This window comes from Artibeus jamaicensis, unplaced genomic scaffold (genome assembly GCF_021234435.1).
Source record: "Artibeus jamaicensis isolate MK-2021 breed Jamaican fruit bat unplaced genomic scaffold, CSHL_Jam_final contig_233, whole genome shotgun sequence".
Taxonomy (NCBI): domain Eukaryota; kingdom Metazoa; phylum Chordata; class Mammalia; order Chiroptera; family Phyllostomidae; genus Artibeus; species Artibeus jamaicensis.
This window is the reverse complement of record NW_026521486.1, coordinates 12,218,157-12,232,474: the sequence shown is the minus strand read 5'-3', so window position 1 is coordinate 12,232,474 and position 14,318 is coordinate 12,218,157. Positions and strand designations below refer to the sequence as shown.

Genomic DNA, 14,318 nt, shown 5'->3' with positions numbered 1-14,318 from the left:
CCAAAAGTGCACACAAGGAGTCCCAAAATTAGTTCCTGACTTTGGCGCTAAATAGATTGAAATGCATCTGATATGTTTCAAATCAAAGAACCCTGTTAATTTTCTGCCACACACCACACAAAATCTTTCTGCAGCACTCAGTCCCTTTGAACCCAGTCCTCCAGCCACAAGCAGTGTGGATTTCAGGGGCCTGTTCTGCAGAAAGGAAAATGACAACAAACCACGTTGTGCCAACCTAGAGACCCCCAGGCGCTCAGGGCGCTCGTTGGGGGCTGTGCAAATGGCACTGGAACCCTGGCAGGGTTTCAGCTGTCACAGAGGGGGGCAGCTGGGCCGGACCTCTAAAGCAATTGAGTAGCCTTGCAGCCAGGACCTGAAATGTAATTGAGTCTGCTCATGGCATGGGCATTTCAGTCCTACGAAAAGCCGGGCCAAACTGTCACAACCCTCATGCCTGTGGCAGCCTTTACTTTTGCTCCCTAATCTTCTCTCTGAAAAACAGGCAGGAGTCCAACCCTCCTTTGCAGCGACAGCAGCATCATAGTGATAGAGAGTACAAGTGGGAGGGTGGAGGGGTCGCATTCATCTGCAGGACACGGGGCTTGGGGGACCAGCTCCAAGCTGAGGACGTGAGTCTGGCTTAGAGTTAGAGCAATAAGGCATTCCAGGGCACGGTCTGAATGCATGCCCGCGAGGAAGACCCCGACGGTCCCAACGCTGCAATGTGTTTGCAAATCATAAACACTACTTTGCTGCTGGGATAAAAACCCCCCAAAATATGCGCAGACAGGATGTAACAAGTGTTTCTGGAGAGAAACACGCCTAAGTCACGGGGAGCTTGAAGTCTGGGGGGAGAGTGAAGTCTGTCTGGGGGTTCCCGGGAAGCCCCCTCTCGGACGAGAGAGCCTCAGTGCCCAAGATCTCCCCGCCCCTGGCGCCCTTGGTCCCCAGCTGCGTCTAGCCCGCGCCCCCTGGGGTCTCCCCAACTCACCACTCGACCAGAAAACCTCTCGGTGGCCCTCTTGACTTTGCCGTAGGTGCCTTTGCCCAGGGTCTCCTGCAGCTCATAGCGGTGCTTCAAGTTGTGTTTGTGGTGATGCCGCTTCACCCCGTGCGGCTTTCTGGGCTCCGGGGCCGCCGCTGCGGGGGCTGCGGTCGCCCCCGCCACCGCCTCCAGGGGAGAGCCCGGCGACCCCGGCACCAAGTCGTGACCATCCCGGGGCGCGGGCGCAGCGGCCCCCTCCATGTCCAAACTCGAGGTGAGCGTGATGGAAAAGGCAGGACCCGGCACAGTGCTCTGGGTTTCGGGGTCCCCGCCGAAGGAAGTCGGGGTGCGCTCAGGGCCGCTCCCACAGCATTGGAGAGGCGGCCGGATCCCTCTAGGGCTGCAGCTGGGTCACTGGCGGCGGCGGGGACTGCACATCTGGCGCCCCCGGCGCGCACGGTCCGCGCACCGCCCACCGGCCGCGGCGAGCTGCGGAGCGTCGGGCGAGGTGGCGGCGGTGGCAGGAGAGGCGGTGGTGTTTGCAGGAGGGAGGGGAGAGGGGTGGCTCCGAGCGCAGTAGGGGGAGTGTTATGTGGGCGCCGCGCCCCCCGACCCCTCCCCCGGAGGACGGGCAGACGGGCGGGGGCGGGGCGGCGCGCTCGCCGGGTCCCGGGGGAGGGGGAGCGAGGGGCGGAGCGGCTTCCCCCACCTCACTCCTGCCACCCCGGGCCGCGGGCCACCCCGAGCTGAGAGGGGGATGGGTGCGTGTCGCAGCTTGCCCTTTGTGCCGCACGGTGTAGGCTGCAGGAGCGGCCAGGGGGCTTTATCCTCGCTTGGCTGAGACGGGGATCGGGGGTTCCACGCCCAGGCGCCCCAGCCCCGGGCTCGTCCACCGCAGCTACCGCGGGCCCGCCACTGCCGCCGACGCTGCCACTGCCTCCTCCTGCTCCGGCTGCTCGCCCTGCCTTCTTGCTCGCGCCCGGGCGGCGGCTGCTCGCCGAGCCCGGGGGCCCGGCACCCGAGAGTGCGCCGAGCCGGGGGCCGCCGGGGCCCGCTCGCGATCCGGCTGGGGGCGCCACGGGCTCGGGCGCCCCTTCATTCTTTTAGGTGTCTCCGCGGCCTCCAACCCAGAGCTGGGGAAGAGGCTGGGGGAGGGGAGGCAGGCCGGTGTTGGGTTACAGGCGGTGAGTCACGGCCCGACTCCCGCCGCATGCGCACCCCTTCGCCCCGCCTGGGCTGGCACCCCAGCCTCGCTAGCCTGGGGGAGGGCTACCCACCGGGGATAGCTGCGCGCCCCGGAGAACCCCAAGAAGAGGGCCTTGACCTGGTCCCCGCGACCTCCCCAAAGAAAGGAACAAGGGAGGCTCTGAGGCTGAACCTGGGGCAGGCCGCCACAGTGCCGGTCCTTCGTCACCATCCAGGACTCCGGCCCGCGCAGCCGCCTGGGAGAGGAGGAATGCTGGGGACGTGGAAGAAAAGGGGCTCTAGAGGTTCCAGGACCGAGCTGGGCGTTCACCCTGCCCACCAAGGCTGCCTCCGGAGGTGGGCTAACCTGGATCCTCGTATGGAACCGGGCCTGGGGCCTGCTGAGCAGGAATTCGACTTGCAGGCCTCTTGGCCCTTGGGCCTTGGGACTTATCCTTTAACTAAATGGGCCAGATCCTGGAGATGGAGATGGTAACAGCGACCTTGCCCTCCAAAGCTGAAGGTTAGAGCGGGCCTCTGACCACAGAAAGCTGCACGTGTGCACTCACACGCACCCCTGCTTCAAGAGGCAAGGGAAAATAAGAAAGCAAGAGGAAAAGAGGCCTTAGGGGGAAAAATTATAAATGGTGCGGCACAGTAGACAGGAATAGGAAGAGTGAGGTACAAGGAATGTCTGGTGCGTTCTGCAGGTCTCCGGGTGGTTCTTGACTTTTTCTCCAGTGAACGTGGCTGGGCCTTCCTCTGCAGCTCTCAGGTTCGTCCCTTCTGCATTCCTGCTGTCTTCACTCCTGCCTGCCCCTATCACCTTACCCTGGACGACTGCAACAGCTCGTCCTCTCCATAAGCCCCCTGCTTGCTTCCAGAGTAATGGCCTAAAACAGGGCAGTCATCCCATCTTCCATGCCTGCTGCTGGCCACAGTCCAATGCCTGGTCCTCTCATCTGTCCACACTTCTCTTCTACTGCAGCTCCACGGAACCCCTTTGCCCCTTCCCGCCTTCCCCAGGAGCACACTAGTTGTTGCCGTGTTTATTCCACTCCTGTTCCATCCTCCATGCTTGCAGTGCCTGCCTGCCTCCGTCCTGCAGCTCCGGTCTGCTTCTATGCAAAGTCTGCACAAGGTCTGTCCAAAAGTATCCAGCCATGTAATGTGGAAAATAGAGACATTTATTGAAGAAGATACAGGAAACATTGCACGTAGGACAATGATACCTCAATGATGCATGAGCAGGCGTGCGTGTTGCAGTGATAAAGCTACCAATCAGCAGTTGCCCATAGCTTCAGCCTTCTGAATCATCTGAATAGTTTCTGGGGAGGAGTGTTCAAGCTTAATGCAAAATTCGATGCAAATTGATTGTTCTACTCACTCAGTCGTTTTGAATGAGATGGCCACACAGTACACATGCCCACTCATTAGCATCCACCACCCTCACTGACTAGTACAGTTCATCCTTGTTCATGCACGCACATTCCAGTCCACTGTCCTTGGCTGCCAGTTTAGAACAATGTCACATAAACCGTCCTCATTATAATAACAATGGTTGGACTTTTTCTGGACAGACCTCATAGGCCTTGTGCATGTAGAATAAAGACTCAGAGTGAGTAACATAAGGGTTGAGCCTGGTTCTCCAGTGAATAGGTTGTGTGACCTTCGTCAAATCACGGAACCTTCCAGAGCTTCAGTTTCCTCTTCTTAAATTATGGATTACTAATCTGTTGTACAGGTAAATAGGTTATGTCTGTTGTGGTCATTAAACCTGTTCACCACATAATTTCTGGTTCTTTCCCTTCCCTAGGATGTGGTAGGAATCTACAATCCCAACCTCTTGAAATGAGATGTGGCCATATGCCTTGTTTGGGGTGATGGAGTAAGAGTATTGCTTTCAAGTAGAAACTTTTAAGATCCTTTGGGCAAATTGCCATGTCTTGACAATTCTGAAAGTACCGTCTTGGCCATCCTGCCTTGACAACCATGGAAATACGGAGATGGAGCCTCCGCCGGTGCAGGTCTCTGTAAAGGTGGCGGAGCAGTCCCAGCCAACCTGCATTGGGAAAGTAGTGTGAGTGAGATTTGGGGGGTTGTTTGCTATGGCAACGTAGCCTAGCTTATTCTGGCTGATAATGTTGCTCAGGAGGGCATGGGGCTTCATCAGCATTTGTTGAGTGAATAGTACCAACCACAGTTCAGTACCATTTTATGACAGTAAACCCCTTAGAGTGGTTGTGATCCCCGTTTTGAATGGAGAAAACCGTACCAGAGAGGTTAAGTAACTTGCCTGAGATTACGCAGGTTGTAAATAGCAGCACCTGGCTTTAAACCCTACCTGTCCAGTCCCAAACCGCCAGCTCTGCTCCTTCCACAGGCACCGTGCTGCCTCTCCTTATAAGGGAAGGATGGAAACGCCCAGTACAATGCCTGGCACACAGTCCTGCCCCTGCCCAAGCACTGGGAGTTCCTCCGCACACACCGGCACAATGGTATCAGGCATTGTATTCAAGCGTTTTCCATAGATAAAGCTTTTCCTCCAATCCCAGACTCCTGGATTTAGATAGAGCTTGCATTCTGGAGTCAGACTGCTTGGGTTCAAATCCCTGTTCTACCACTAGTAATTGACGGTCCTAGGCAATTCTTTTCCCCTTCTACACCCTGGTTCTCTCATCTGCAAATTGGTGATGGTGATAACACAGATGGTATTAGTGGTGGTAACAATAACATGTCTCATAGGGTTGGTGTGAGCTTTAAGGAATATAATATACACACTCAAGAAATCATGGCTGTTATATTTATTTTTCACCCTCCAGGGTTCCTAGTAGAATTCGGGCAATTATGAGCAGTTTAATCACACTGCTTGTTTAGGCTGGTTTCTGGCTTCATTCTGGATATAGGAGAGTTATAACACCTGCAGTTATAAGCATGACATCTGCATGGTCCCACAACATATACTACATAAGGCTTATTACACTTTCTATTTCCAAAGCAATTTAAAAGAAAGAGGATGCCCTGGCCGGTGAGGCTCAGTGAGTTGAGCATTGGCCTGCCAACCAAAAGGTCACCGGCTGGAATCCTGGTCAGGGCACATGCCTGGGTTGCTGGCCAGGTCCCCTGTCGGGGGCGTACAAGAGGCAACCAGTTGATGTTTCTCTCACACGCTGATGTTTCTCTCCCACTCTTTCTTCCCTCTCTCCCCTTCTCTCTAAAAATAAATAAACTCTTTTTAAATTAAAAAATAAAAGAAAAAAGCTATGTTTGCTTTCTTGAGAAATCTTTGCTCAGAAAACCAGTAATAGTAATGCCAGTTATCACTCATCTACTATCTACTGTCTTCCAGGACCTTTACGTGTATTACTTCTAATCATCCTGAAACTGCCATTGGGGTGTTATGACCCTGTTTGGCTGTTGAGAACAGAGCCTCAAGTTAAGTTGCTGGTGATCACCGGGCAGCTAGTAACTCCCTGAATCAGAGCTCAAAGCCAAGTCTCTGACTCAAAGGTTCTGATCACACCTCCGTCCCAAGCTGCCTGACATCCCAGCTCACGTCAGTGATTGCCTATGTGCTTTGGCTGACACTAGTCTTCCATTTTTCTATATGCGGCTTCCGAAAGTTACCAAAGATTGTGACACTTCTACCTTAAGTATGTAGACATGTTGCCTTACAGAGCAACCTAGGAAGAGCTTGTCTTTCACTGTGGCAAAAGATTGCAGGCTGTCCACCAGAAATTCATGCTGCTCCTTTGAGAGGGGCAGCTGCTCAGCCGGTGCTATACTTCCCAGCCTCCCTTGCATCCAAGCATGGCCACGTGTCTAGCTCTCTCTAACGGAACATGAGCAAAAGTGATGGACCCAGGCTAGGACGTTTAAAAATTGGTCTGCCTTCCCCATTTTGCCTGCCTGGAAGCAGAGGGTTCCAAGGTCCCAAAGGATGGTTAGACTCACTAGACAGAAGCAGCCTGGGTCCCTGCATCACCCTGAGGAACAAAGTCCCCTCTGATTAGGACACTGGACTGGTGCCAGAGTGAGAAATAAACTTGTACTGTGTTAAGCCCCAGAAATTAGAAGGTGTTTTTGTTACAGCATCAAGCACCGCCCTCACTAATACACACAGCTTAGGCTGAGTCATATTTCCATATGAAAAGTAAAATTGAAAATTACAGCAACCCTCTGAATCACTGAAACCAAAAATTCCACTTTTATGTTCACCGTCTACTTGCTCATTTAAGGAGAAAGCAGATTGTTTGCAGCCAGAGCTTTTTCTTTTATGTTTTCCTCAGGTACGTGTATCAGAGACCAAGAAGAGTATTCAATAGCCATAAAACAGTAAGAAACACATGTCCTCATTTGACGATACCTCTCACTACACACCCGCTCTCTGGGGCTGAGGATGTGCTAGGCAAGACAGGCATGGTCTCATCCTCATGCAGCTCCAGCCTGTGGGCAATAAACAACGCACAGCATTCACCTGACCTCTGGCCACCAAACTTCTTGGGAGCACCCAGGCTGTTTGAGTGTGAAATAGATACCTAAACTAAAAACTTAAATTCACCTACAAATCAAAAGAGAAAGCTATGCATCTTCCCATGCTAAGTGGCCAGAGAAATAGTAAGGATAATGGTTGAGAGCAGAGATTCCAGAACAAAACCACTGGGTCCAAACCCTGGTTCTATCATTTTTAAGCTGTGCGTTCTTGGGCATCTTCCTCTTTGTTTCTCAGTTTTGTCATCTTTAAAATGGGGACATTAATAATACCCAGCTCAAAGGGTTTCTCTTGAGGACCCACTGAGTTAATGCAACGAATGTACTAAAAACAGCTTGAGATGGGCACTAGATCCTAACAAATGTTGCTGTTAATATTATTTGCCACCTTCCCAGCGGTATTCTGTTCTGTGTTTAAAAGGATACAAGGCAAGCCCTTTTCATGGGGATTGATAGACGGCATCAGGAAGGAGAATTATGAACAGAACTGGGGGGTATTACAAGGCTTCCACGGAGGCAACCCAGACGGAGACCTTCCTCCCCACTTTTCTCACCCATCTGGTGACTAAGAGGGCAGAAGCCTCCTGTTTGGGGAGAGCTTCGGTTTGAGCCTCCACCACAGTAGGGGGTCAAGGACAGGTCTTCTAGGCCCCGCTGTATCCAGTGGTGCTACCTGGGGCAGGTGCCTTTGCCTCTCTGTGGGGCGATGTCATCAGGCAAGGTGACCTACGGTGACCCTCCAGCACTGGCAATTTTGACCGTTTTTGCCGATTTCGGTTTTACATTCCTCACGCGTGCCTTCTCTTCCCCCTTCTTTGTACGTGTGTGCTGAGGACGGGGAAACAGGGCAATCGGCATCAGTTCCGTTTGCTTTGTGTCCTCTGGCTTAACTTTACACTGGAAAACAAGATAGCTTCTTCCTGGGGTGGGGTGGGGGAGGGGAGCAGCAGGGGATTCGTGGGAAGGTTCTGCTGGGGGGGGGGAACCCGAAGTGCGAAGTGCGGGGAACTCCCCCTCAACAAGGAAAAACAACACCTCGGCTCCCTGGAAAGGGCGGCCACCAGAAAGTAAGTATGTCACATGCAGAAGTGCGTGCTTGGGTGGGGCGGGGGCGGGGGGGAACATCTCTGATTGGCTACAGTGGAATTGCCGTTGGGTTCCACTGACGTCACCTGAGGGGTTCCGGGCAGGGTGGGTGGAGGTGTAAAGAGCTCCCACATTTTGCTGCGTGAATGGACACATTCAACCGTATTAGCCGAGCGCTTACCATGGACCCATCTTGAATCTATCAGTAGGGACTGGGGATACAGAAGTGAATAAAAATGACATCCCTGCCTTCATTAGGTGTCCAGATAGACCATTGACCATGGGCAAATGTATGTATTAAAGGTCAGGTCACAGTGAGGGCTGGCAGGAAGAAAAAATCGGGGTTAAGGAGGTAGGGTCTGATGATGGTAGCAAGGAGAAGGCTTTCTGATGATAACGTGACATTTGAGCAGAGGCCCCCAGGGAAGCCAGGGAGTGTACAATCTGGACATCTGGGGGACAGTAGGATACCCAGGGAAGAGCCTCCCAGGCACAGGGAATAGTAAGTGCAAAGGCCCTGGGGCAGGAATATTCTTGGCAGATTACCAAAATGGTAAGGAGCTCATTGTGAGTGGAGTGAAACAGGAGAGCAGTAGGAGTGGAAGCCAGAGAGTTAACTAAAGACCGAATCCTGTAGAGCTCTGTGTAATGACGTAAGAACTGTGGGTTTTGTTTGGAGTCAGGCAGGAGCCATTGGCCAATTCTGATCAGAGCAGTGACACAATCAGACTTGAGTTGGAAGAGTCTCCCTCTAGCCACTGTATTGAAAATAGACTTGGGAAGAGAAGGATGCAATTTGGGGGGAGTAGGAAGGGGACAAGACACAGGCCAAGGAGAGGCAGCCACAACTAGGAAGCAGCAGCTGCCGCACTGTGGTCAGTCTCCTCAGCGTGGTCCTTCCTCCGTGCAGTCACCGGAGTTTGTTCCTAAAACACACATCTGACCCCATGTCTCCCTCCTCCAAGATTCTGCCGACCTCCTGTGACCTTCAGGACAAAGCCCAAACTCCTTAGCCTGACACAGCTTGGTGAGATAATAGTAGCATTAACATTAGCGTGGGAGCAGTGACATTAGCATCAGAAAGACCTGGATCAGAATCCTGCCTTGAGCGGTCCCCAACTGTGTCACTTTGCCCAAGTCACTGAACCTCTCCCACCTGTGTTTGCTCTTTCCTACTTGTCCTGAGGTACGCATCAGCTCTGCAAGGGCAGGGTCTCTGTCTTGCACCCTGCTGTATACTCAGCACCGAGAACAGTACCTAGCGCATAGCAGGCACTCAACAAGTATGTGTGGAGCCAGTGAATGAGCTGATGTAGGAGAAAGCATCGGGCACAGTGGCTGGCACTCAGCTGTGACTTCCTCTCCCTGAGTAACGCTGGTTCCTCTTTCCCTGCATGGTCAGACCCTAACGGTGTGTGCCCACACCACCGCCTCCCACCATGCACCCTGCGTTCCACGGCACTTCTCAGTGCTGCAGGCCGCGCCGCCTTTGCACACGCCGTGCCCAGTACCTGGGATGCCCCGTATCCTGTCCTGCAGGTGACAGATTCCTACCATTGTGGAGACCTAGCTCAAGATGTCATCTTTCCTTTGATCTCAGAACTGCAGGCTCAGTTCTCTGTCCCTGTGGTATTACAACTATTTGACCATGTGCCCAGCTCTGTCCAGTTGTCTGAGAGCCCAAGATGGTCAGCTCTAACACAGTACTGTCCACTGAAGTGTGACGTGAGCTACCTATGTCTCTCTAACGTTTCTAGCAGCCGCATTAAGAACAAATAAAAAACTAAATTAATTTTAATATGCATTTTATGTAACCTAGGATGTCCAAAATATTACCATTTCAATATGCAATCAATATAAAAATCCACTGAGGGCATATTTTACATTCTTCTGTCTTCAAACACTGTTGTGTATTTTACCATTAAAATAAATCGCAGTTCCTCCTGGTCCAGGTGGCTCAGTTGGTTGGCGCATCGTCCCATACATCAAGTATTGAGGGTTCGATTCCCTGTCAGGGCACACACCTAAGTTGTGGGTTCGACCCCCAGCAGGAGCCTACAGGAGGCAACCAACTGGTGTCTCTCTCTCTCTCTCTCTCTCTCACAAATCAATAAATGTATTCTTGGATGATGATTAATAATAATAATAAATAATAAATCGCAGTCACAGTTAAGTTTTTAATAGGTAAACTGAAATTTAACCCTATTAAAACAATGAAGTTGTAGTTAACTGAAAACTATTTTTGCACTGCTCCACAGTTTCTTAATTTAAAATTTTGTTAATTGCACAAAATTAAAATTTTGGTTCCCCCGTCCCATTCGTGGCTCAATGGCCACAAGTCTAGAGGCTACTGTGCCCGTCAGGATGGGCCCAGATCTGATTCTCCTTTGAGATCCATCTGGTTTGTGATGGGGGCCGTGTAAACATTAAATGGATGGATGGATTAGGGATGGACGAATAAATGTTACTGCCTTCACGTCCTCACTAAGTTTACTTTCTTACTTTTTACTCCGAATATGCATAGTTCAGGAAAGGGAGAATAAACTTAAGGGAAAGGTGAGTCCATAGAAATCTTCCTTGGCCTCCCAATTTTTCAGTTTGCCCCACTGGGCAAAGTTCAAATGCATCACAGTTCTACCCTCTGACGCACGTAGCTCAGCCACCCAGCATCACCAGCTCCTGGCTCAGGACAGGCGTCACCTCATCTGCGGGGTCTTTCTGGGCCATCCTGTTCTAAGCTGCAGCCCACCCACCCTCCCCTGCCCACCACTGGTGCTCCTTACCCCCTCCCCCTGCTCTATTCTTCACCATTGCATTTGCCAGCATGTAATATATTATACTTATTTGTTGTTTTTGCCTGGACAAAGCAGGAGTTTTTATCTATATGATTCACTCATGGATCCTCAGCACCTGGTATATAATAGGTTCTCAAACAATTATTTATGAATGAATAAATAGATGAATGAGTAGTTTGAGTTCCAGCTCTTTTATCTGCTAGCTCTAAAACGCTAATGACTAATTAAAGATTAAACCTCAGTTTCCTTCTCTGTAAAATGGGTATCATACTTCTCCTTACAGAGTTGTGTGATATGACCTCACAGGGTTAATACTTACCTTATAAGACTAAATAAGATAATGTCTACGAAGTATTCAGCATAGTAGCTACATAGCGATGTGATAAGCACAGATATAATGGTAGCTGCTATTATTACTGTTTAAATAATAATATTATTAGATTTAATCTAGCAGATCTATGACATATAAACACTACCAGGTCAATAACCATGTAAAGCAAATATAAGTTCCCAAGTAATTCTGACCCAAACAAAAAAAAAAATGAGGTCAGGGAAAAATAGGCTTGAGATCTAGATTTCCAACATAAGGGCCTATATTTACCCGTCCTCCTTTTATTTGTGTTTCCAGCCATGAGATGCAGGTCCCTCCTCCCACCCTACCAAGACTGGCGGCAGCTTCAGTGTCAGGCCCTGTACCTGTTGTGTTTACTGTCACCAGGGACTTAGGCTCTAAAAGCAGGCACCAGAGGGTGTGCATTCCAGGCGTGTCACCGGCCTGCCCTTGACGGCAGAAGCTCTTGGCTCACCTGCTCTGGAACAGTCAGTCACATGGGCCTCGAATGGCCCGGGGTCTGGCAGCCGGGCACAAGTGGAGCCAGGCTGCCCGGCGGCCAGCTGGGGAGGGACAGTGAGCTGCCTTCCTGGCAGAGGAGGCACGTGCCCCAGATTCCTCTCAAGGGCCCGGTTCTCCTGCTCCCTCTCCAGCCTCGTCCTCTGAAACCCTTCCTTTCACAGGCTCGTTTTCAGTCTGCCCTCCACTTTATGGTCGCTGCACCCACCTGTTCATCCATTCATCCAACAAACGTGACTCGAGCATCGATGAGATGCAGTTACGGCGTAAGGACCGGGGGTGGATACACAGTGTTAAACAGTGTAAGACCGTCCTCTGCCCTCGGGAAGTTTCCAATACCTTCCATCGGTGTCATGCTTCACAGTTTACAAAACGCTTTCACAGACGTGGGCTCTTCTAATCCCCATGATGGCATCTTAACCTGGGATTAGCTCCTTTCATGCTCCTCACTTTCCACCTGAGGCGCTCAGACTCCGGGTGCCTGCCCTGAGGTCTCACAGCTCCCAAACGGGGAGCGAGGACTCCAACGCGGGTTCTTTTCGGCGGCACCACGACCTTTTTGCAGGCAACACCACATCTCACAAACAGCAGTTCTTTGAAAGTCACAGAAAGTCGGCTCTTTGAAAGATAGCCGTCACTTGACTGCATACCTAATGGCTCCAGAAAGAAATTGCATGTTCTGCACGGGGAGGAGAGAGACTGACGGTCTCCCCGGCAGGACAGAAAGTTCCAGGAATTTGGGTGCATGGGGTGCCCTGCCAGATCTGTCTCTGCTGGGTCCCTCCAGTACAAGCACTTCACTCGGGATTCCTGAAACCTCTGAACTCAGAGCCCCGACTGTCCACACGCACAGGTATGAACCACGCTGCTTCCCCCAAACACCATTTCTGGTGTCCCTGCCATTGAACCTGAAGTTCCCCTGGAGAAATATCCAGGTGGCTTTATGAGAGCAAACCTGTTCCCACAGCGCCACCAAGCGGCTGAGCCTCTGCCCACTGAAAACTCCACCAAACGGCGTCCAGAGAAGTCTAGTTCCCTTCAGGGCGAGCCAAGGCACAAAATACCAAGAAAAAGAACTTGGCAGAGTGGAGACGGGGTGGAGAAATTCGGGGGAGATTTAGGAGGTGTGGACAGGCAGAAGGCAAGCAGCCAAAACTGTTTATCAAGAAGCGATTTGGCAGAAATTCATTGACTATTAGGCCCGCAAGTGGCCAACCCTTCCCTTTCAAACAAATTTTTATTTCAATTATATTTTACAATTGGAATTATTTTGTATTAGTTTCAGTGGTACAGCATCGTGGTCAGACATATTTTCAGCACCCACCTGGCACCGTACATAGTTTTTGCGACATCATTGACTATATTCTCTATGCTGTACTTTTGTATCCCCATAACTATTCTGTAACCACCAGTCTGTACTTCTCAACCCCTTCACCTTTATCACCCCGCCCCTGACCCCTAAACCCTTCCCAACCCTTCTCTTTTTATAGATAAGAAAACTAACGTTAGGGTCCCAATCTCCCAACCCCTTATCCTGCACACTTCCCCCGCCCCATTACACAGCCTCTCTGGGCCTCAGTTTCCCCATCTGTAAAATGGGAATGATGATACCTTTCCTCAGAGGGATGGTGTCGTATTTTTTTAAAGGGTACGTGTGTGAAAGCTGCTTGTAAAACCACAGCACAGTTGCTGCAGCCTCTCAGTCTCCCTTTTCTAATGGAATGCGTGGCGATTTCAGCCTCCAAATCAGAAGAGGACTGCGAGCCAAAACGAAGAGCCAGAGAAAGGGCAGAACAAAGAATCCCAGCCTGGCTTCAGCTTGGCCTCCCGCTCTTTCAAAAAGAGCAGCCGCCTCAGTGTTCTTTCAAAAGGGCAGCTGATTGGACTCTGGGCGCCTTCATTATGCCAGAAGAACATGTAGAGAAATTAACGTGTCCCTGGGGTATGTTCATACAGCAGTTCCCTTCCTGCCTTGCACTCCGCTTCTCACCTCTGGCCTTCTCGGGTTGCCATCAAATCAGGCAGACAACAGGTGATGAGTGGGCCCTGGCCTGAGGGACTAGATCCCCATGCTGACAAAGAATGGACAGGGACAGTGGCCCAGGCAGTTGGTGACGAGAGGCAAGGAGACAGGAGACAGGAGACAGGAGACAGGGATTAGTTTTCTCTGCCTATGTCCGGCCACAGCAAGACACAGCAATTATCCACGGAGTTTGGGGCCCCAGCATTTTTATATAAAATGTCCCAGTGGCTCTCACCGTGCTGCTCAGGTCATGGACCTACCTGCTGTTTCAGATCTCCACTTGACTGTGACGTTCCTTAGCATCTGGCTGCCTCTGCCTAGGACAAGCCAGCCAAAGTTGAAAGAAATACAGCACAGAGGGAGTCCAATATAGGTGAGGCCATGGGTATTGAGAACAGAAGCTCTGAAGCCTTCCATTGCCAGCCCTGCGATGTTGGGCAAATTTGCTGAATTTCTCTGGGCCTGGAGAAATTCCTGTGTCTACAAAATGGAAATAATACCTAACAAACACAATTTGGTGAGGATTCTGTAACAATAACCTGTGTCTGGCACATATAAGAGCTCGATTAGAGGAGGAGATTGTTATTTTTTACTGTTGGGGCAGCAGTTCCTCCATAGGCATGTTGGTAGCCCCTCATCCCTCATATTGGAACTGCTAAGAAACACTTGCTACAGGTAAATGAATGAGTGAATGAATGAACTGACAAGTGCAAGAGCAGCACCCGCATGCTGCCTGATGACGTCTAGAAGAGCCGTACTATTGCATTATTGTGTCCAGCTTGCAGATGCACAAGCTGAGTCCAGCACTCTTTCTCCTCCTCCAATCAACCTCCTCCCTCCCTGAATCGGGGTTGGCTTTATGATTTGCGCGGCCCATAAGAGGCAGTGGAAGTGATGACTGGC

General features: G+C 51.2%; 1 protein-coding gene across 1 annotated transcript in view; it reads right to left on the bottom strand.

The window, feature by feature from the left end:
- The window catches only part of NUAK1 (NUAK family kinase 1), a 70,596-nt gene extending 68,464 nt beyond the window's left edge, over nucleotides 1–2,132 (bottom strand). Inside the window, exon 1 of the mRNA XM_037160203.2 lies at nucleotides 992–2,132. Within this exon, the coding sequence (XP_037016098.2) occupies nucleotides 992–1,246 (255 nt within the window). The 5' untranslated portion in view covers nucleotides 1,247–2,132. The remainder of the gene's footprint in view (nucleotides 1–991) is intronic.
- Between the last annotated feature and the right edge of the window lie 12,186 nt (nucleotides 2,133–14,318).